The 24,780-nt window shown below is 25.5% G+C and overlaps 1 protein-coding gene and 1 long non-coding RNA gene across 6 annotated transcripts in view; one reads left to right on the top strand and one right to left on the bottom strand.

Moving 5' to 3' along the window:
• LOC135927629 (autophagy-related protein 16-1-like) overlaps positions 1 to 24,780 on the top strand; it is a 115,373-nt gene that overhangs the window by 38,422 nt on the left and 52,171 nt on the right. For all 5 annotated transcript variants that reach the window (XM_065463743.1, XM_065463746.1, XM_065463744.1 and 2 more), the window contains exons 7-8: positions 15,428 to 15,508; positions 23,243 to 23,342. In XM_065463743.1, coding sequence (XP_065319815.1) covers positions 15,428 to 15,508; positions 23,243 to 23,342 — 181 coding nt within the window. The remainder of the gene's footprint in view (positions 1 to 15,427; positions 15,509 to 23,242; positions 23,343 to 24,780) is intronic.
• On the bottom strand, positions 8,804 to 9,538 carry LOC135927631 (uncharacterized). Its single transcript, XR_010572129.1, has 3 exons — positions 9,442 to 9,538; positions 9,056 to 9,400; positions 8,804 to 8,964 (listed from the first exon to the last, which is right to left on the bottom strand). It is a non-coding gene; the product is annotated as an uncharacterized LOC135927631 (long non-coding RNA).

Consider the following 24,780-nt stretch of genomic DNA (forward strand, 5'->3'; position numbering starts at 1 on the left):
TTGCTGACAGACCTAAGAATGTTACTTCATCCCCAAGCCAAAAATTTGATGAAGAATTATTGAATCTTATAAATAGAAGCCATCTCCAAACATGTAAAATTTATAATTATCTTAAAAAGCTTATATTTTATCAAAATTATTTCTACTTTCAATGGAAGAAGAGCTAGATGGTTTTAGCATACATAACCAATACCTTTTTAAATCTGAAGTAATGAAAATCTTCTAATCCATCACAATGAATAATTACATACAACCAATAGAACAATCAATAGGAAATAGCCAAACTGCTCTTGAAATATTTAATAGCATTAATGAATAAATTATTTGTATATATATATATATATTATTTGTAAATATATATATATATTATTTGTAAATATATATATATATTATTTGTAAATATATATATATATTATTTGTAAATATATATGATTTTATTGTATTTATATTTTTATTCCTAATTAAAATTTTATTCTAATGTTCAAATTTGTTATTATATATCTTTTAATATTTAAAATAAATATTCATAAAGTTTTTATTTATTAAAATAGTGTACAAATTTATTAATAAAGAATTGAAAAATTAGATTTATTAAAATATATACTTAATTCTAATAAAAATATTATTTAAGTGCTTCTAATGATATAGAAATTATAATATCATTAATAAATAACTTCAGTTTTTTATTATATTTTTTGTCATATAAATTCTGGGATTTTAAATTATAAGGTGATCAGAATAAAGATTTCAAAATTTAAACACATTTCTATTTAATTATATAAATTATATAAATTTATTTATTAAACAATATTCTAAATAATAACAATAATCAATTACATATTTGATACAATTCATTATTTATAACAAACTCTTAAAATTCTTGATTCAATTGTTGATAAATTGTTTTGTCTGTCTCTGCCAATAGAGAATGGTCTATAGTGGTCAGATTGGGCATATTATCTTTTACATATAAAGAAAATATAAGGTACTAAAATGTTTGCTGTACCTGTGTCATCAACATCAGCACCTATTCCTTCATTGCTTATTATTATATTATGTAACAAATTTTCTATTTGTCTGTTAAGGCTAACAAAACTATTGTGAATCTATGTTTTTAACAAAAAAATTATGATCTACTATTGGGAGGACATTTTATATATGTTGTATTCATATTAAATCAACCAAAAAAAGTCCATTTTTAACCCGACCCCCTTTGATTTTTTTAAAAATTGTATGTTGGTAGTGTATACACTAACTAATAAAAATGTAAAATTTTACTTTTCAAATCGGCTTACTTCATGAGATATGGCCATCTTTAGAAACGCGAAAATTCCAAAATACAGTATATTTAATTTTAAATATCTCAAAAAGTAATTAAGCTGAAGGCATGATTTAAATTTTATTAAATAGCTTTAGAATAGCCCTTTAATATGATATAAAAATTATTTTATTAATAAAAAGTCTATTACCAAAAACCGGAAATAGCTATAAAATAAAAATTGCTCTTTTTTTTTCTTTCAAATTTTTTTTACAAATAGACATTATACTTCTTAATATTTGTGCAAAATTTTAGATTGGGGCCATTACTGGGCCAATAGTTATTACGCTTTAAATATAAATAGTATGGTTTAAATCCTAAATTATACCAAATATATAGTAATTTACGAAACAAATAAAAAGAAAATTCCTTTATGATCGGGCCGATTATATTTTTTTTATAAATGTTTCGGGCTGTGAGCCCACTAGTAGACATTATGTCATATTTAACATATAAGTTTAGCGATTTTATTTTAGAGAGAAAATAATTGTAAAAATATTTATAACTTTATTTAGCTAATTATTTATATTACATGAATATCAAATGGAAAATTAATATTGTTATAAACATATTAAATTAAATAATATCATACATTAAATTATCTAATGAATTAGAATAACGTTTGACTTTCATTTTTCCTTCCATTGGAATAAATGAATGATATTTTTGTGTCCCGGGAAATAGTTTGGCCTTTAAAAATCTATTTTCGAGATTGGTTTCCATTCTTAAATATTCAACATGTCATCCGGAATTATTCTACTTGGTTTTATGATATTTGGGTTTGACAAAACACCCTTTTCTTCAACTAATTGTTTAGCTGTCCGGGCCATAAAATTTATGGTTGAAAATTCCTTTTCAATTTTATCAAGAGTCCAAGATTTTGGTAAAACTGTTAAAATTTGTATTTTTTCATTGCGAGAATTTGTAGCAAATTTTTCTTTCAGTTGATTTATGATTTCGGCTTCATCTTTTTTTGCTTGATCCTCTAGATTTATTTTAAAAACTTTTTTAATTTTTCCCTGAATTTTCAAAAATTTATTTACAGGATATTTTTTTTCATTTTTTACTCCCCTAAAAATGGCAAAGTTTCATTTAAAGTTGAAATTGAAGTATTAAAATCTGTATAAGAGTCGGGATTATTGCATGGTTGATCAGGTTCAGAATCGGTAAAAGTTTCATTAATAGTTGAGGTAGAAGGTAAGTTAGAAATAGAAAGTAATGTGATCGGGATCGTAGAAGTAAAAGGTGAGATCAGATTTGTTGAATATTTTTTTAATTTTTTCCGGCAAGAGCTACAAATTTTTTGATTAATTGATAAGCTAGAATTCACTTCTATCATCCATTGTAAAACATTTCTAAGATCGTAACGTACTGAATGAGATTTTATTCTAAAGGGATTACAGCACTTTACTGGAATAGAAATAACTTTTCTAGACATTTAAATTTTTTTGGTAAGGAATAAAAGATAGCTATTAATTTTATATAATTATTTTAAATTAAAAATAAATTGGATAATGAATACCGATAATTTAATTTTCTTAGAAAAATGGCTTTATAAAATTAATCAATAAAATGATGGCTGTTGCTTTGGAATTGAATTTGATTTTTATGATAATTATTTTATTTGATAATTAATTATAAGTAGAAAATAATCTTTATGAAAATATATTTCTGACGATCACAAAGATAATTTTTTATCCGGCAAAGAAAATAATCTACATAATTCACTCATAGAATTTCCAGATCAAAAATCTCGAATTTAAGAAGAAATTTTTTTTTTGGGGGGGGGAGGGCGAATATAAATCTTAAGATGGGGTTCGGATTTCAGTTTTAATACTATTATACACAAATATTATCCCTTTTGTTAAAAAAATAATTACTCATTTCGTATAATATAGAATTTAAGCCATACTATTTATATTTAAAGCGTAATAACTATTGGCCCAGTAATGGTCCTAATCTAGGATTTTGTACAAATATTAAGATATATAATGTCTATTTGTTAAAAAATTTTGAAAGAAAAAAAAGGGCAATTTTTATTTTATAACCATTTCCGGTTTTCTATTTCTGGCTTTTGGTAATAAAATTATTATAAATATAATAAATTTTATATCATATAATAGGGCTATTCTAGAGTTATTTAATAAATAAATTATACCTTTAGCTTAATTACTTTTTGAGATATTTAAAATTAAATATGGTGTATTTTGAACTTTTCGCGTTTTTAAAGATGGCCATATCTCATGAAGTAAGCTGAGTTGAGAATTAAAATTTTATATTATTGCTAGTTAGTGTATATACTACCATCATGTAAATTTAAAAAAAAATCGTAGAGGGTCGGGTTAAATCTTCAATTGATTTGATATGGAATACAACATATATATGTTTCCCATCCAAGGCACCAATACAATTGGGGAAGCCTGAATGGATCAGGAACTCTTGGGAAATCTAAATAATTATATATTAAATTTAGAATATATAAATTTAATGACTCTTGGGAAATCTAAATAATTATTAAATTTAGAATATATAAATTTAATGTACTCTTCTGATTTAACTATGTATGCAACATAATTGTGAAAAAGACATACCAGTTATTAAATATCTTTTATGAATAAATATAGGATAATTAAGTGTAACATACTCAGAGAATCATTGGCGTACGCAGCGGGGGGGGGGCAGGGAGACAAATCCCCCCCCCCCCTCCCCAAAGCCAAAAAATGCAGATGGTGGATATATTTTTCAAAAATATTATTGTTTATATTAATTTATATTTGTTAATATTTATTCTTATCTCATATTAAATATATATTATATTACATTTATTATCACATTCATAAGTTATTTTATCAATTAATTTTGATTTCAAGTTTTCCGGCGTAATATTTACTTATTATTTTCAAATTTTTAGTGGCGTTATATTTATCTACCATTTTCAAATTTCTAGTCAAATAATAATTATTTCTGAAACTTCTGGTCCAACAGGGAAAAAGAAATTGCAACCTTGTCCAACGAGATAGAGCCTCTTCCATCAAGCACTAACAGCTATTAAGGAGTTAGAAGAGCCAATTATTTGCTATTACTGAAATATTACAATGGCCTGAAAGAAATATTTCCTCAGAAGCAAGAAAATTATTGGATTCAATGCTTATTTCAAATTTTATTTCTCATTAGAATGTATTATTTAATTATACAACTATTTTAAGTATTACTTTTCAAAAACATGACAATGATTTGATTAAGAAGATGAGAATAGCGGAGAGCATTTTATCAGAACTCAAGGAAATTAGGGCTAATGTTGATGAAGAATTTCATATTTTATATTATTGTTGAGTCAAAAGCAGAGCTATACGTGTTTAATATTTGTCTCCCTCGACAGCAAGGCAAGCTCATCGTTAAAACATTAATATAAGATCAGTAGAAGAGTTTATCTTAGATGCAGATACATTTATAACCCAAATAAATGAATTTTTAATATATCATGCAGCACTTACATCTGCAAATATTACTTCCATAAAAGCCTTCCCAACCTTTTTCAGATGGTGATAGAAAAAAAAAATTTGTTAGATTTTTATTATGAAGATGTTAAAGTATCTTATGATGCCTTACTAGCTGGATACTATGTTTATAAGATTAACTATGGTTGGTATAGTCCCAAAAAATGCTATGGATGCTCTGCATTATTTCAAACACATTTTAGATTAAATTCCCAATGTATTAAAAGGGTTTATAAACTCTTCCCATTAGTAAACTAATGAGATAACATTCTCTTTTTTAAGAAGAATAACAGAGGCCTGCAGAAGTACCATTTGCAGGGCACGGCCCGGATTTTTTTACGCTATTTTTAAAATTTTTTTTAGGCCGCTCGGCTTTTTTTTAAAATTTACAGGCTCGACCCGGCTTTTTTTTAAATAAAATTTTCAGGCCCGGCCTGGATTTTTTAAAAATAAATTATATTTATTTTTGATTTTTATAGCTAATAATAATGATTTCAAATATAGGCTGTTTTAAAAAATACAGCCCGGCTTGGGTGTTTTTTTAAAAAAAATTAGGTCCGGCCCGGGTGTTTTTTAAAAAATTTGGGTCCGGCCTTGGTATAATTAAAAAATATAAAATATTGTCCGGCCCAGGAGCCGGGCCTGCAGGTCTCTGAAAAACATACCAAGAAGTGCAACATGTGAAAGTAGATTGAAAGGTTTGGAATTTTTGAATATTCATAGGCATTTGACGACAAGCAAGGATGAGATAATTGAAAAATTAGCTCAATTCCAACGAAGATTGGATTTTACATTGTAAATATATAACATACAAAATACAATTATTCCTAAGAAACTTTTTGTGTAAAGGCTCAAAAAATTCAAATTTCTATTTTGGGTCATTTAAGTGATTCTTTACATATAATTTTTTTATAATTCACATTAATTTAAAATTGTGTATTAGGAATAGTTATTAGTCCTAATAAATTTATCCTTGATATTTTTAAAAAACAATAATATTTCTCAAAAAAATTTATTATCCCCCCCCCCTAGACCAAATTCCTGTGTACGCGCCTGCAGAGAATAATTGCCATATTTGAGATATTTTTCCTTCTTCTTTTATGTTTTGTCAATAAATATAATGCTAACATCTTTTCCCGATCCATACTAATAAAATCCATTTATTTACAAAATTATAAATAATTTAAAAACGTCTCAATTTAAACAAAGCAAGTGTTATGTTTGTACGCACTATAATGCGTTATTTTCAGAGTTGGGTAGGTTCTCCAGAAAAAAAATCTAGATACAGATACAGATTCTTTATAAAAAAATGAATCTTAGATACAGATACTAGTATCTTTTTCAAAATATCAAAAAGATACAAGATAAAAGATACTTGTATCTTTTACTAAATTAGAGTATCTTAAATACAAGATACTTTTAAATTATCATTACCAATTAAATTAGAATAGTTTATAAAATATAATTTTTATTATTTATTTGTGAAGAACATAGCATACACATATAAGAATGAATATTTCCAATAATTAATAAAATATTTTTTAATGAATTAATTATAATAACCAGGGATTTTAATATTAGTTTTTGCCCATTAATAGCTTAAACAGGGAAGGAAGAATAGTATATTTAAGGGGAGTTGAAAATTTGCAAATAAGAAAAAAAAATTAAATCAAATGATTTATTAGAATTTGCAGGTTATTTTCTGTGTTGTTTTAAATATAGCTTATATTCGGAGTATATGGCTAATTGGCATCTCTAAAAAAAATATACTAGTTTTATTTATTTATTATCTTTAATAAGTATTTATCATTACTTGTTTGTGATATTTATATATTTTTTAAATTAGTTTATTTTCTAATATGACTTATTAATTCTTGCGTTTTTAATATCATATATATAAATATCATTTAAATTTCTTTTCAAATTTTTTTTATATATTTCTTGTAAATCATTAATTATATATAAAAAATATGAAAATAATGTACAACATTATATTATAATTATAAAATACATAACAATTTCCTTTAATGCATTTCAAATTGATTAAATTTTGTAAATAAATACTGTAATGTAATTTTACTTATATCATAAATAAATAAAAGTAACTAATAAAGTTAAATTCTATCTTATTATAATTATTTTATTAAGAGCTTTTAAAATTATCTAATGTTATATATCAATTGTAAATATTTCCTCTAATAAGAACTTGCTAAAATAATTATATATAAAATATATTAGGGATGTGCCGAAATTTTTTATCGGATCGGGCCGATTTCACCCATTTTAAAATATAGGTTATCGGCCAATATTATAAAATTTGATATGATATAAAATAGCTTCTTTAACAAAAATAAAATGTTACAAAATTTTAGAGTTGTTAAAGGATACTTAAATGGATCTAGATACAGATACAGCTTCTAAAAAGTTATCTAGATACAGATACATTTTTTATTATACTCTTAGATAAAGTTTGAATAAACCTAAATTAGGATTCTATTGTGAAAATTCATGAAATGATCTAAAACATTTATTGACTCGATATCATATTTATCAAAATATAACTAAAATAATGATTTTTAGATAGTAATATAATATATGATTAATATAAATAATTATTATATATGATTAATAAAATAATATAATATATGATTAAATGATTATAAATAATTATTAGATTTCAGTAATAAAATAATTTCAAAATTTTGTTCATTAAAACATCCTCGTTTATCTGTAAAGACATTTTTAGCTATACTAAAATTTTTTTCAACAGGGGCGCTGGAAGGGATTATGGTGTTATATTTAATGAATAACATTTTTATATCAGGATATTGTTTAAAAATACTAAAATCTCGGCATTCATTTTAAAAAAAACTATTTAAAATTTGTTGATTATCAGAATTTAAATCATTAACAATCATATCTCCTGCTGTGGGATACTGAAAAATATCGGATATTAAATTATTGGTTTTTTTTTCACAGGTTAATTTGCACTCATTTGAAGACTTTGATAATTCCTCAACTAATCTTTGTATTAATTGTTTTTTTTTAAAAATTTTCATCCATTTGCAATCATGTCCAATCTAGTTTAAAAAAAGGATGAAGCATAGTTGCCAAAATATTTTCATCTTCAAAAATTATCCCAATAAACCTAGAATTATTAAATGCTGATTAATTTATTATTAATTTACCTATCTTCAATTCCTTTAAGTAAGGCATTTAAGAGTGGTAAACAAAATTTCAGGTTCATTTGTTTAAAATTTTTTAATTTAATAATGAGCTGGGAAATAGTTGCACAGTAATAAGCTGTGAACATATATTTACCTCCCTGCAGGATATAAAGTGAACTTGCTACCGGCTTCATTAGCTAATTTAAAATAATATTGTATATATAAATATAAATTTTATTTACTTACTAAACAATATTGATGAATAAAATCACATTCATTAGATAAAAATCGAGGTAGTTTTATTCCATCGCAAATCTTGTCTTAATAATTTCTGAGATTAATTGTAAAGCATTATAAGTGGAGTTCCATCTATATATTGGGACATATGAAATATCGGCCAATATTGTTTTTTATAATCTCAGCTGAATTTTGAGATTTATTTTGTCTCCATATATTTTGGCATTTAGACAATGTTGTGCTATATATCTAGAATAAAATATTAAAATTATAGTTTTACCCTCTGATATTGTTTACACTGCAAGGCTCTATTTGCATCTGTAGTGGCAACAAGATTCAATGTGTGACTGGCACAACATTGATGATTAGGTAAAATATATGATTCTGATATTTCAAAATCCTGAGCAGTGGTATAAAGACCTGATATTGATATTGGTGCAAATTTTCTTCATCTTCCAGATCATCAATGGATTCACTAATATTTTCAATTGGCTTGAAAACTCTATCATAAATAAGTAATATTATGTTTATATTTATAATAAAATAAACCTAAATAACTTGATAAAGTTTTTGGCATTATCAGTAATGGTCTTTGAGATTTTATTTTGTATGCAATAATCCTTTGCTATATCTTGTAAATTTTTTGCTATTTTATCATATGTATGACTACCAATATTTCTTTTACAAGCCAATGCTACATTTTTTCTTTCCAAACTTGTTGGATCTATATAATGTGCTGTGACTCCTATATATGAACAAAAAATTAACATTTCTTAAAACTGCTCAAATAATTTGTTTGTAATTAAATTATTATACAAATTAAATGTTAGCTATACCGGCGATAGGCACTCCAATAATCTGCTGTTGTGCATATTAACGATGGTTCTATTAGACTTTTAATGATTTCTTTCTTTTCATTCTCCCATCTTTGGGAAATTCTAGCAACAACTGTCTGTCTGCAAATTATATTTTTTTGTGGAGCTAATGTTCGGATAATTTTTATAAATGATGGATTTTCAACAACTGAAAATGGCTGTATGCTGTCAATAATAAAATCGGTTATTAAATCATCTAATATGGCTTGGGTTAAAATCTTAGGTCTCTTGGAAAATAAATCAATGGACGAAGAGCCTTAGATATTTTCTCCTTCCCCTTTTTTATTTGGATTAGGAGTGTTGGATCTTAAAATTTAAAATTGTAAACATATATTTAGTATCTATACCCTTAAATGCTTTACAATGTTACAAGTTGAGCTAATGCTAACAGAAATTTGTATATTTTTTGGTAAACATGGTAAACATTTTAATAACAGAGATTTGTTTTCTTTATTATGAGATGTTATTTTAAAATATGGTCTATAAATTAGCCATGGAATGTCGTCATTTTCGTCCTCAATGTTACTCTGAAAAATTAATATAATAAAATAAAATACCAATTCCATTGCTATTAAAAATGCCAAATTCCTTGAGATGGATTGTAATATAATATCAGAATTTGCTTGTTATTGATAACTCGGACATAATATTTAATTAATATTTATATATTCTTTCTTATATACAAGTTTTAATATTTTACATATATATATAATTTTTTAATATATATATATTAATATTAAGTTATATGCTTCTATGAAATAAAATAAATTTTACATTCAAGTATATTTATTTATAATATAAAAAAGCGTTAAATAAAAGTATATCAAAATGTATCTTAAAAAGTATCTAAAAACAGATACAGATACCTCTAAAATAATATCTAGATACAGATACTTTAATAAAAAATCTATCTAGATACAGATACTATATTTTTATATCTAGATACTTTAATAACTCTGTAAAATTTTAAAAAAAAGTTATATCTAAGAATTATTTTAATAAATAAAATCGAAATCCATTTTTATGTATATTGTTTTAATAATAATAATTAATTAATAAACATTCTGCCATATTGTTATTTTTTTGCGCATTCTGTTTATAAAAGTGTACGATATTCTCTTCAGAATCTGTTTTTAGTGAAGCTGGTGATATTGACAGTTACTATCGTCGCAAGCTGACCTCTGATAAATTGCAAATATTGGTATTTCTAAAAAGAAGCCTTCGATATATTAATGTTAAATACATAATATAAATGTTTTTGATTAATGCTATTACTTATTATTAGGGATGTACCGATATTTTATATCGGATCGGGCCAATATTTCGCCCATCTTAAAATATCGGTTATCGGCAAATATTATAAAATTTTCCGATCCGATATAAAATGGCGCTTTTAACAAAATTTAAAAAAGGTTATATCTAAAAAACCATTTATTTTTTATAAATAAAATCGAAATATATTTTTATGTTTAATTTTTTTAATAGTAATAATTAGTTAATAAACATTCTGCAATATATTAATTTTTTTCGCATTCTGTTTAAAAAAGTGTTCATTAATCTCTTCAGAATCTGTTTTTAGTGATGCTAGTGATATTAACAGTCCCCATCACCGCAGACCGATCTCTGATAAATTGGAAATTTTGGTATTTCTAAAAAGAAATCTTTGATATATTAATTTCAAATTTCATAATATATTTGTTTATTACTAATTATGTAAATAGATTAATGTTATTACTTATTATATAAATAATAGCAATTGAATTGAATATAAACTATAACTGATCATTATAATATATTTAAATGACATATGTTATGGTATAGTAAAATTATAGATGTTCTACTAATAAAAAGTATATTAAAAATTAAAACCGGTATCTTTACAGAATACAAAATTAGATATGATATCGGATCGGTTATCGGCCGATATCAATTTAATATCTGAAATATCGGATTGGATCGGATCGGCCTCCAAAAAGTGATATCGGTACACCCCTAAAAAATATATATCCAAAATGATTTTAATTTGATAATCAACCATCTTCTATAAAAAAATTTAATAACAATTATCTAAGAGGGACTTAAGTGTAGGTATTATTATGTTAATAATTATAAAATAAAAATAACAAAGTTTGTAGAGGAGTTTGTTGAACCTTTAATAACTTTTTTACTTGTGCAATTTTGACATACAGCTTGTACCTTTTTCTTTTTCACGTGAATTACTTTATAAAATTTTCCATCTAGAATTTTAAGATTGGGATTTGATTCAGGAGAACCTATCTCCATAATTTCATCTTAACTACTATGATTGATGAACATTCTACAAATTAAAAAATATTACATATAAAATATATCTTTCTCTTATTTAGTTTTGATGTTGTTATTTTTAATCTATCTATCTTTGTGACCTGTAAAATTCCAACTAATTTTGGTTATCAATATATTTAAAATATAGCGGGAAAAAATAAAGAAAATTGTAGTGATCAGTATAAGACAATTAACTTTTTATTTCCAATCATTTTATTTTTCTTTCTTTATTTAATTATCTTTTTTTAAAATCGCGGAAAAACATGAAAAAAACTATATAATAATTCAAACTATAATATCAAAATCTATAATATCAAAATCGCGAGCGAAAATATATAAAAAAAATCATCTCAAAAATCATTAATATGCTTTCTTTTCTTTCTTTTAACATACAAACATACAAAAAAAATCGATATATATTTCTTCGATTACAACATGTACCCCTTTCTAAGGATAAACTCCAAGGTACATGCTAAAAAAACTAAAATTTATCTATTATATACCAAAAAGAAAATATTTTACAACACTTTAACAAAAAAAATCATGGCGCCGCGTTAATGATTAAATCCTCTAAGGAGTCACTCATTTCTACCTCAGCTCCATTAACATTTTTTTAACCTCAAATTTCGAATTTTCTCCTCCATTTTGAATTTCTTTCCTTCCCAAATCTTGCATTGTCCCACATGTCATTCTTTCAATCTCTGCTGCCCGGTGGAATTTGAATAGCACACATCTTTCAGCGAATTCTTCCGCTTCCCTCGCTAATAACCTGCTTCGTCGAACACTCTCCGAGGCTGGCCCCCAGCCCAACGATTGACCCCTTGGTTGAACGTATACGAATTACTCGCTCCACTCGCACACTCTCGGGCCTTGTGTCCTCTTCCCCCACAATTGAAGCAATTTAAGTTGAGCCCCCTCATTCCTACTTGTCTTGATTGGATAGCTGCCGGACCTGTCGTAAAATTCGCTTGTAAAGGGGCTCTACCCTGCGAAGACGTAGGACCATTCGAGGTTGTCGGCGGAGCTCCTTCTCCAGTTTGTTACTCGATCCATGCATTGTGCCATTTATCGGCGAGTGGATTGGACATATCCAACGAATTAATTTGCAGCATTGTCCTATTTGTTTTGATGTAGTACGTTTCCATAGATTCCAGAATATACTTTTTTTTCGAATTTTTTTTTTTACCTCTTGTTTTTAACACAAAAAAAAATTTACAACACAATTTACATACAATGGATACTACACACTAATTTCTTTCTTTTTTTTTTCACTCAAATATCAATATAATACATATCATACTTGAGAATAACACAATTTTTTTTTTTTTACCATCAGAACATTTTACATATAACACATACTCAACTAGAACATAACACAATTTTCCCTTTTTTTAACAATCAAACATTTTACATATAACTTTACCAAATAGTTTACATACTACCCTACCAGTTGTTTTCTTTCTTTCCCTTTTAACCTCATTCCCCTCGTAAAAAAAAATTTCTATTTTACACACCACCTAAATCGTATTTAAACTTTTACAATTTCTTATTTTACCAATTTTTTCTAATTAATTATCTTTTTTTTTACTTTTTAACCATCACAAATTTCTATTTAAATTTTTACAATTCCTTATTTTACCAACTTCTATGATTAATTATCTCTTTTTGCTACCCTCAATTTTTATTTTTTTTTTACAAATTTATTGAATTCTTTATTCAATCAATAATTTCAAAAACATAACGTGTTTAATACACATAGCTAATTCTTTAGCGATCCTATGGGCAACTCCAAACATTTAATTTTTCTTCTGATTTTATTTCTTTTCTACAAACTCTCTATTTATATATACTTTTACATTCACGGTCCACAAATTAAGATTGGCTGCCCTACAAGAGTCCCAATTCTCCAAAAAAATTTTTTGTTTTTGTCTCCAAAAAAAATTTTTTTTTTTAAACTTTTATTCAATTTTTTCTACTTGATATATAAATTTCACACAAAAGCAAACATTTATATATATATATATATATATACGGCTATTCCTTTATACCCTTGCTCTTAAATGATTTCTATGTCTCGTGACCTCACTATGGTCTTCCAACCTAACTTTGAGTACTTTATTTCTCACAATCTCTATAACTATTCCTTTTCCCCATTTTTTATTTATTCCATACATCCGAACCCATACTAATTGATCAACCACAAATTTCAAAACAACATTATCTCCCATTTCTACATCCGTATCTACCGGTCTCAAACTATCCAAAAAGAAATTAATTTTTCTTCCCATCTTTTTCTCTGCTGGGAATTTGCCATCCTTTCCAATTGCACTATTGTAATATAACTGCGTTATCCACAATTCTCCTTTACTTTCTTTATTCTTTTTTAACCAATTTTTCACTATCGCTACCATCCGTTCAGCCTGCCCATTTGAACTAGGATGGTACGGTGGTGATATTATATGTCTCACATTCATCTTTACACAAAAATTTTTAAACAACACACTTATAAAGACCGGTCCTCCATCGGACACCATAATACTTGGAATACCAAATCTCGAAAACAATTTTTTGCAATGTCTTATTACTATTCCCGCTGTTAATCCATGTACTTCTTCAAACTCAATCCATTTTGAAAATGCATCTACGCTCAAAATAAACTTTTTTTCTTCCCATTCATAAAAATCCAAATGCAATCTTATCCAGGGTCCTTTAACTTTTGGCCAATTACTACCCTTTTCCTTCCGGGGCATATCGGACCAGGCATTGCAAATTTCACAACTTTTACCCAAATCATTAATTTCTTCATTCATCCCGGGCCACCATACATATTCTCTTCCCCATTGCTTCATTTTTTCTATTCCTTGATGCCCCCCATGTAACATATTCAAAACCCCTTCCCTTAATCGTCGTGGGACTATAACTCTATTTCCCCCTTTTTCTTTTTCACATGAATTACTTTATAAAATTTTCCATTTAGAATTTTAAGATTGGGATTTGATTCAGGAGAACCTATCTCCATAATTTCATCTTAACTACTATGATTGATAAACATTCTACAAATTAAAAAATATTACATATAAAATATATCTTTCTCTTATTTAGTTTTGGTGTTGTTATTTTTAATCTATCTATCTTTGTGACCTGTAAAATTCCAACTAATTTTGTATATCAATATATTTAAAATATAGCGGGAAAAAATAAAGAAAATAATACAAGATTTCATGAAGAAAATAAAGTTACATTGTGTGATATGTGAATGTTTTAACCATGAATATTAAAAAGAATCTGTATCTGTATCTTTTTAAAAAAAATGAAAAAGATACAAGATTTTTTTCAAAATAAAGGATCTTAGATACAGTACTAGTATCTTATTAAAAATGTCAATAAGATACTGAGTACAAGATACAAAAGGATCTTGTATCTTAGATACAAGTATTCGCGGTACTGCCAACTCTGGTTATTTTATGGTTAAAAATTATGCCAATTCGACCCAACCTAGCAATTTAACAATACTACTCGTTCCTTTTTAAAGCAACGCATGATATTTTTTTCCCCTTTTAATGGCGACATTTTCATTTGTTAATATACAACACTAGTTTAAAATAGTGGGGTTTGGTATTCCAAATCATTATAATATACGATTAAGTTTTTTCTAGCACTCCTAAACAAAAGGGAAATCAATCAGCAAATTCAAATTAGAAAAAAAATGAAATCAATATGCATGAAAGGAAATACAAATTAATAAAAATATTAGGAAATCAAAATTAATTATTTTATCCCCCCCCTACCTTTATTCTAATGACGATGCTTCTTCCTACCCTTATCAATTTCTGTATCTTGCATCATACTCCCCCCCCCCCTTCCCCTTATCCGTCTTAGATCTACCTAAGTATTTCAATGATCATAAAACGTTATGGAAAATATAAATATTTTTTTGCTATCTTATAATAGGGCATTATCATTTAAAAATAAAATTTTTTTATTATTAAAATACATTTTCCTTATTTTTTACACATTGATTATCATTAGGCAGGGTATAAAACAAATGAGCAAAGATCTTATCGAAGCAGCCATTGAAGGCAATGTTGATATGCAAGTTAAAGACCGGAAGTTTTAATTTTTTATATTTTTAAAGTTTAATTCTTTATTTAAAAATATTCAACCAATCTAAGAAATATAATATATGACGATTATATAAGATTAAGGTATATATTTAATGGACCTTGCTTGGGAATTTTTTCAATATTAAATAATAGGCATAGATGATCAGTATAATAAATAATATTGATATGGGTGGGGGGGGGGGTAAGTTGCAACCAGTGAAGACAGATTACGATCCAAATTAATTTTTCCCAAATTCAAAAGACAGGAAGGACGAATCATGTTCTATTATATTTAAATAATATTTATTTTATTATTTAAATTCAAACATTATTCATCTCAGCATCTTTTAACGGATGATTAACACAGTGCTGAGAGATCGGATAAAAATTTTAAAATACTATTAAAAAATATAAAAAACTGTTTAAAATAAAATTACCGATATATTTATAAAATAATCAAGGTATGACTAAATATTGAAGCTAAAAATTAATCATAATCAATCAAAATTTTATTATATTATCTTTTTCAAAAATAATTTTCAGAAACATTTTTTAATAGACAAAAATCAAATAATTTATTTTTACTTAATATTAGTGTAAAAAAATATATTCACTAGCTTATTACAACTCTAATTTTATTTTTCAATTTTAAGATTTAACAGATATATATTATATATATATCCATAAGAGGGCATTAAATCATAAATATTAAGCTGTAAATTCTAATAAATTAGTCATTTTAGTCTAATTTTTCCACTATAACTATTAGTTAGTCGATTAACATCACTAACGCCAACAATGCAGTCTTTCGGTTTCAAACTGTTATCGGTCAAATCACGATATTTTTAAAATATTTTTTGGGATAATATTTTACACGTAGTTATAGATATATAAAACAAATATTTTTCAATTGATATTACTAGAAAATTATTCAATCGAATATTTAGTAAGTGGTCGGTTTTGAGCGACATTCGGTCAAATCATAATATTTTCAAAATATTTTTTAGGATAATGCTTAACATCTAATTGTACACGTAAAAACCAATAAAGAATATTATTCGATAACGCCAGCAATGCAGTATTTAGTTGGGCCTCAAATCGATTTTCTGTCAAATCACAATATTTTTTTAATTTGCTAATGTTTTACACGTACTTATATAGAATATAAAGTAAAAATGAACATTTTCAATTGATATGACTAGCAAATTTAGTCAATTGAATATTTAGTAAGTGGTCGGTTTTAAGCTCGGCAATCTGGCAAATGAATATTTTTGGAATAATGCTTAACACGTAAACGTAAGCATATAAACGAAAGAAGAGATTTTGATCAATAACGCCAGCAATATGTGCCTTACAAGTTTTCTATTATTTTTCGATTCTAAACCTACTCATAAATTAAATGTCAAAGAAACCAATCTTTTTTTTTTAAATTTTAGGTTTTCCACATGTATTTACACCCAAATAAAGTAAAAAGCGCTAACCAATAATCATTCTGGTTTCCTAAGATGAGTTTTCATATTTATGCATTTAACGCCCTCTTATGGATATAATTTGTTAAATTTTAAAAATGGAAAATAAAATTTGCTTTGTAATAAGCTAGTAAATATTTTTTATTTCTATTAATATATACAATTATAAATTATTTGATATTTAATCTCAATTTTTTTTATTTTTCAAAAACGATTATATATATAACATATATTTATAAAATAATCATAGAATTTTTTTTTTTGAAATTTTTTTTCAATGCATTAATTTTTTATATGTTGTCATAACAAATAATTAATTTTTGTTAAAAGGTGAAATAAATAAATGTGAAAAATGTAGAAATATAATTTACGGGAAAGGATAGGGGGATAAAAAAGGAATCTAGGAATATGGAAGGTTATTCAATGGAAGAGATAAAACTTACATAGTTAGAGCGAATAATGGCGGTAGCAAGGCTTTGGCGTAAGAAGAGGGATTTCTTAGGCTGATAGGTTTTTTCGCGAATCCGTTTGCCTAATTCTTTGAAAAAACGTTGAGCTTTGCTACCGAAGGTGGTGAGAATGGAGCAGGCGATGGGTATGAATAAGAAATAGTTTATTTTTATTTATGTATAGTTTCATATTTCATCAATGATTTGTGAATTGTGAGCTATAATAACCATTGGCTATCTTTTATTTATTTATCTGTCATGTGATTGGCTTGGTTGAATTTTTTTTAAAATATTTTTTGTCTAATAATATTTTTATTATAGTAAACCATTGGGTTGTAAATTTTACACATTTGTTTCAAAATTTTTTTTGTTGAGAAAATTATCTGGCCATTTTTTGTAAAAAGATAAATAAAAATTATATGGACATGATAAAATTTAAATAAAGGCATGACAAATTGGGTAAAAAATCTTTATGGATTATAAAGATGCCGTGTAGATTTTTAGATACCTTTTTCAATTGTTTTACTTAGATTGTTTACTTTTAGATAAAATAAAAAATGCAAATTTAATTTAAGGGATGCTTATAAATTGAAAATCAAAGAAAAATTAGTAACAAATAAAATAAATGAAATCGATAGTAATGTAAATGATGACCTGCCATACTTGATAGAAATCAAGGAATATTTAAAAGAATCTTTTTATATAGAAAGTATAATAACATATTTTTTATATTAATTTAAATATTGCTTGGTTGGGCTATGATCGACCCATTTGTTTGGGTGATATCTGATTATTTTTCAAAATCAACAAAAGATTGGGTTTGTATGAAACCCACTATTTTATAAATGCTAATTTTATATTTGTGTTCTTTATTTAGACAACTCGAATAACATTGATGATATTGATATTATATCCCCAGTGAATCCACCTGAATATTGGAGAGTTAATGCTGTAAAATATCCAACTTTATCAACACTTGCAAGTAAATTTTTCGCTCCTCCAGCAACAAGTGTCCCGTGAGTTTGCCATCAGTACTTCAGGGGATATTGATAGTCCTCATCGTAGAATCCTATTGCCTGAAAATCTAGAGGCTCTTATAATTATTTTAAAAAATCTAATATATTATAATTTTTTATATTAAATATTACAATTTTATAAACCAATATAAAATGTTTATATTGTTATATTTATTTTATCATAATTTTTTTAAAATTATTGTTGAAATAAAAAAATTAAATTATGCATAATTCTTTTTTGCATAAAAAATATTGATTTCTTAATTACATTTGGTTCAAAGAGGGGTGGTGAAAAATCAATATAAATATCGGATCACTATCGGATCGGTTTTGAACCAATATCGGGTCGGATCGGTGAAAAATATGTGGATCGGCAAAGCCCTAGTACTAACCCTTCATTTCAAACCATAATCGCCACATTAATATATTTCGGTACTCATGCCCTATCCTTTTTTAAAGAGTTACGACAATGAATGTCAGCTAGGACCGAGGATCACAACAAGGATATTATACGTTAAAGAATGTTCTTGAACATTAAAGTAATTATCTTAGCTTTATATTGTCAATCAAAGAGACCCCATAAATGAGAATCCTATTCTTGAGGTAAGTTTTCGACATGGCAGCTGGGTAATAGACATTGACGAAGTCTTAATTTCAAGATAAATGAAAGGAAAAAAGGATACATCTTTCTGCTGATTGTCAACATAATTTCTTTTGACCCATTATACATCAGACGAGCACCAAATATTGAAGATCGCATAAATCAAAATTATACTCTATTATCATAACATTATACACTACTTAAATTACAACTTTATCAAAACTTATAATTTTCATTTTAACCATTATTATAATTACTAGCTATAACCCGTCAAGAATGAAGGGGTTGAAGGGTAATTAGTTAGTTTGTGTATATGGTACTAAATATGCTTTATATTAAAATTTAGGAGAAAAAGCGGTAAAATTGTTGCAATGTAACCCGTGAGCATTAAGGGTATTAGAAATATCAAAATTTAAATTTGTGATAGGAATCATTAGGGAAAAATTAAAAATAGAGATTCTTCAAAATTTTTGAATTTTAAATATATACTAGACATTGGCCTCAAAATTTTGTTTTGCAGACACAGCTAGGCCTGATCAAAAAACCACGTTCCATGCAACTTTCCCAAAATTTTGCCATTTATTTCTATTGTAATTTAATAATAATGCCTTAAATTTAATTTTATATTTAGAATAGAATTTAATTTGTGATAGAAATCATATTGAATAAAATTTAAAATAGAGATGCTTGGAAATTTTAATTTTAAATATGGAGTAGACATTGGCCTAAATTTTTTTTTGCAGACATAGACAGGCCTGATCAAAAAACCAAACCATGCAACTTTCATAAAATTTTGCCATTTATTTCTATTGTAATTTAATAACAATGTCTTAAATTTAATTTTATATTCCATTTATTTCTATTGTAATTTAATAACAATATCTTAAATTTAATTTAATATTTAGAATAAAATTTAAATTTGTGATAGAAATCATATTGAGTAAAATTTAAAATAGATATGCTTGAAAATTTTTTAATTTTAAATATGGACCAGACTTTGGCCTGAAATTTTTTTCCTCAAACCTGGCCAACCCATAATAATTTTGTAATTTTTTTCCAAGCCTGGAGATAGGTAAATCTCTGAAAACCATATTGTTAAGAAAATTTTCTCAAGCCCGCCAAAGACCATAATAATTTTGTTAGTTGAGAACTGAAATAAAATATATAAAAGTTAAAATTCATTTAAAAATAAAATCAGAATATGAAAGTTGCATAAGCTTGGTTTTTTAATCAGGCCTGGAGATTTCTGCAATAAAAAACTTTCAGGCCAATGTCTAGCCCATATTTAAAATTTAAAAATATTTAAGCATTTCTATTTTATATTTTACACAATATGATTTCTATCACAAATCTAAATTTTATTCTAAATATAAAATAAAATTTAAGACATTTTTATTAAATTGCAATAAAAATAAATGACAAAATTTTAAGAAAGTTGCATGGGACTTGGTTTTTTGATCAGGCCTGGCTATGTCTGCAAAAAAAAAATTTCAGGCCAATGTATAAACCACATTTAAAATTCAAAAATCTTAAAGCATCTCTATTTTAAATTTTATCCAATATGATTTCTATCACAAATTTAAATTTTGATATTTTAAATACATGCTCACGGTATACATTGCAACAATTTCACCTCTTTTTCTCCCTAAATTTTAATATTTATATAAAATTTATTATTAAAGTATATTAAGTACCATACACACAAACTAAATAATTACCCTTCAACCGCGTCAGCTAGCATGGTAATAAACGGCAGAATTTTAAAAATATCAACTATTAATTAATATATATAATTAATATTTTAAATTTAATTATATTCATGTTGATGCATGCTTAAAACATACGACTTTGAAACGGGAGGTTTGTGTTCGACTCTCGCAGAGTGTAAAAAAATAACATTACAATATATAGTCTCCTTAAATTTTAAATACATTAGGAAGATACCAAAACGATCATGTTATGATTATGTAGATTATATATATTAGATAACATTAAGATTATTGTAAGATTATTATTTGTGAGCCATAATTACCATTGGCTATCTTTTATTTATTTATCTGTCATAAGATTGATTAAATTTTATTTTTTTAAATATTTTTTGCTAAATGATATTTAATATCGAAAACCATTGGTTAAGTTTTACACATATTTTAGTTTTAAATGAATTTTTTAAATTTTAATATTACTTTTCAAAATAAATTTTTTTAATAGTGAGAATAAATGTTTAAAATATTTATTTGAAAATAATATTTTTCATTGGCGTGAACTCAAAACAAAATATGTTAAATCTGAGAGGTGCCAGCCCAGTTAATGGAAGATTACATAGCAACATATATTTATTTGAAGAGAGAATATATATATTTATTGAATATTTTAAAATTTTTTTAGAAGATATTCAGCATTTTTTAATATAAATATATAGAATATATATTTTGTTATACATTTTTATATTTTAAATTTGTAAAATCAATATTAAATAAAGAGTCAAGTATATAATAGTATTCTCAGATAATATGTCATTAGAAATAAAGTTTATAAGTAATGATATAAGTGCATTGAGAAAGAAACATATTTTAAAAAAATTTTATTTTATCTAAAAGTAAACAATCTAAGTAAAACAATTGAAAAAGGTATCTAAAAATCTACACGGCAGATTTTTTTACCCAATTTGCCATGCCTTTATTTAAATTTTATCATGTCCATATAATTTTATTTATCTTTTTACAAAAAATGGCCAGATAATTTTCTCAACAAAAAGAATTTTGAAACAAATGTGTAAAATTTACAACCCAATGGTTTACGATAATAAAAATATTAATCGACAAAAAATATTTAAAAAATAAATTCAACCAAGCCATTCATGACAGACAACAAGTGTCCCATCTGACAGGGGATATTGATAGTCCACATCGTAGAAGCCTATTGCCTGAAAATCTAGAGGCTCTTATATTTATTAAAAATAATCTAATATATTATAATTTTATATATTAAATATTACATCCCATCTGAGTCTGCCTTCAGTACGGCAGGGGATATTGATAGTCCTCATCGTAGAAGCCTATTGCCTGAAAATCTAGAGGCTCTTATATTTATTAAAAATAATCTAATATATTATAATTTTATATATTAAATATTACAATTTTATTAACCAACATAAAATGGATATATTATTATATTTATTTTATCTATTATAATATAATTTTTTTAAAATTATTGTTGAAATAAAAAAATTAAATTAAATGCATAATTTATTTGTATAAAAAATATTGATTTCTTAATTATATTTGGTTCATAGAGGGGTGGTGAAAAATCAATATCAGATCGGTATCAGATAGGTTTTGAACCAATATCGGAAAATATTGGATCAGATCGGTGAAAAATATGTGGATCGGCACACCCCTAGATTTTACCCGACATAATATTATGTAAGTCTCGAGATTTGGCAAATAGATGCCATGTATGATCAAATATTCAGGCTCACATAACTATATTTTTATAAAATCTTAATCGGGCCTTTTTTAATAATCTAACACAACATAGGAGATACCTAATGCTTATATTGCTTGTATTAGCCTTCTCTATGTGAAATCCAAAATATATTTTGAAGCTTGGCTAAAGTATTTTAAACACCACCCCCCCCCCCTCCACTCAAAATATATTCAATATATTACACTATAAACAAAAATTTAAAAAAAAAATAAGTAAATTTTTTTTAATAACGACTATAATTCAAAATTTTTATAAAAACATTGAAAAACCAAAATTATTTTAATAATAATATAACATAGCCATAGGCCTACAAATGTGTACCTACCAATAAAATAATTTAAGAGGCAAAACCCACATAATAGTGCCTTCCCCCTAGCAAAATCTAATACGACTAAGATTCTGTATCTGTCTGATTCATTTATCATTATTAACCATATAAAAAAGGCCCGCATACAGAATCAGATATTTAATCAAAATTTTAAATTAATAAGTTTAATTTAAAATTAATTTATTATATTATAACATATTAAAAATAAAATTAATTATTTGAATATAATATATGAGTATTTTAAAAAGTAACTAATTATTTTTAGCAGTTACATTCTAAAAATATTACTAGCTACAATTTTTCAAATGTAATTTGTTATAGTTATTTTTGCAAAAATATAACCATTATTTTAACAAAACTAATTATATATTTTATCAATATTATTTTAGGAATCTATCGAGTTTTGAAATTCTTACACCCATTTTATCATGTAGAAATCCATCTGTTCATTCAAAATCAATATTACCAAGCCACGTTTTTTATGAATCGGTAAATACTCTTTTTTTAAAATCTAAAAAAATTTTTTATGAGCAAATTAATGTTAATCTTAGTTTATATTTTCAGGACACCCCAAAATCAGAGTTCTTAAAGTAGTGCGCTACTTTTATAAAATACATTTTTAAGAATAGCGAAGTAAGTCTTAAAAATAGGATTTGTATAATAATTAATTTTTAAATTTATATTATAAATCTAATCTAGCTACCGATATCGAAAATATTTAGTTTTTATATTGTAAACACAGATAGTAAAATAATATTGATAAATACGAATGTACCGATTTTTTATGATGGTAAAATGGGTTCTACCTCATATTATTTCACTAACGAATCATATAAAAATTCAAATGAATAAAGCAATAAATCCTTCAAAAAATTATTTAATTTTTAATTGGATGTATGATGACCATCATTAAATATTTTTTATTTTTTTAAATTTAAATGCCCGGGTTTTTAAAATTTTACGAATATTTAGTTTTGGGAGGCCCTGTCTGATTATTTTATGTACGAATTTCTTCGCCCGACCTGTTATAAATTTTTTTCGGCGTAATTTTAAAAACTTGCCTGGGCTTAAGGATGGTGACTTTGCAGATTTTAGGCTATAGTAAAGCTTAGTTTACATTTAATAATCATATTTTTCCAAAAAAGTATTTCAGTGCGTATCTTATAAATAACAGATAATTTCATCATAACTTTTTATTTATATACTGCTGGCAATACATAAATTGAATAAGTTTTATTGTCAAATGTGAATTGACTGATTATGTGATTTGACTGTAACATATATGCAAAAGCTTAACTATCACAACTTCTTTTTATGATTAAAAATTATGCTTGTAGTCAGCGTAAACATGGGTAAAAATTTATATAAAATCGCTTCAAATACATTAGGAGCCATTTTTAAATTTTAACCAATAAAATTCCCTACTAATCACAAAAATAAAAAGTTAGTAACGCGCTACTTAAGTAAAAATAGAATTTGACGAATAAGTTTTACAACACTATCTTACCGGCAGGCACACCGATAGTCCAGATTGGTACATCTCTGATTTCAACTTATCCCCTTTACATTTTTTAGAATATCAGTTTTAATTTTTAAGTAGGGGAGACCAGGGCTAGTCGGCGCAAGGGGCTTGTCGGTTCAAAGGATTTTATTTTAAAACCAGTAACGATTAAGAATTGAAATTTTTTTATAAAGTAGAATTCTATAATATCCATATTTGGGGATGAAAATGATTTATAATATTTTAAATTTTTATCTTTTATGACATGTTTTGACTTAAAAATTACAATATTTTCACTTAATATTATTAGGTTGTATTTAAAAATTAAAAGTTTAAACATGACAAAATGGACATTATATGAAAGTTAAATATCTATTTTAATATTTGGGAAAGTTTCAGATTGATATCTAATGCTTAAATATATGT

Source organism: Gordionus sp. m RMFG-2023, chromosome 3, assembly GCF_954871325.1.
Source record: "Gordionus sp. m RMFG-2023 chromosome 3, tfGorSpeb1-WG-v2, whole genome shotgun sequence".
Lineage (NCBI taxonomy): Eukaryota > Metazoa > Nematomorpha > Gordioida > Chordodea > Parachordodidae > Gordionus > Gordionus sp. m RMFG-2023.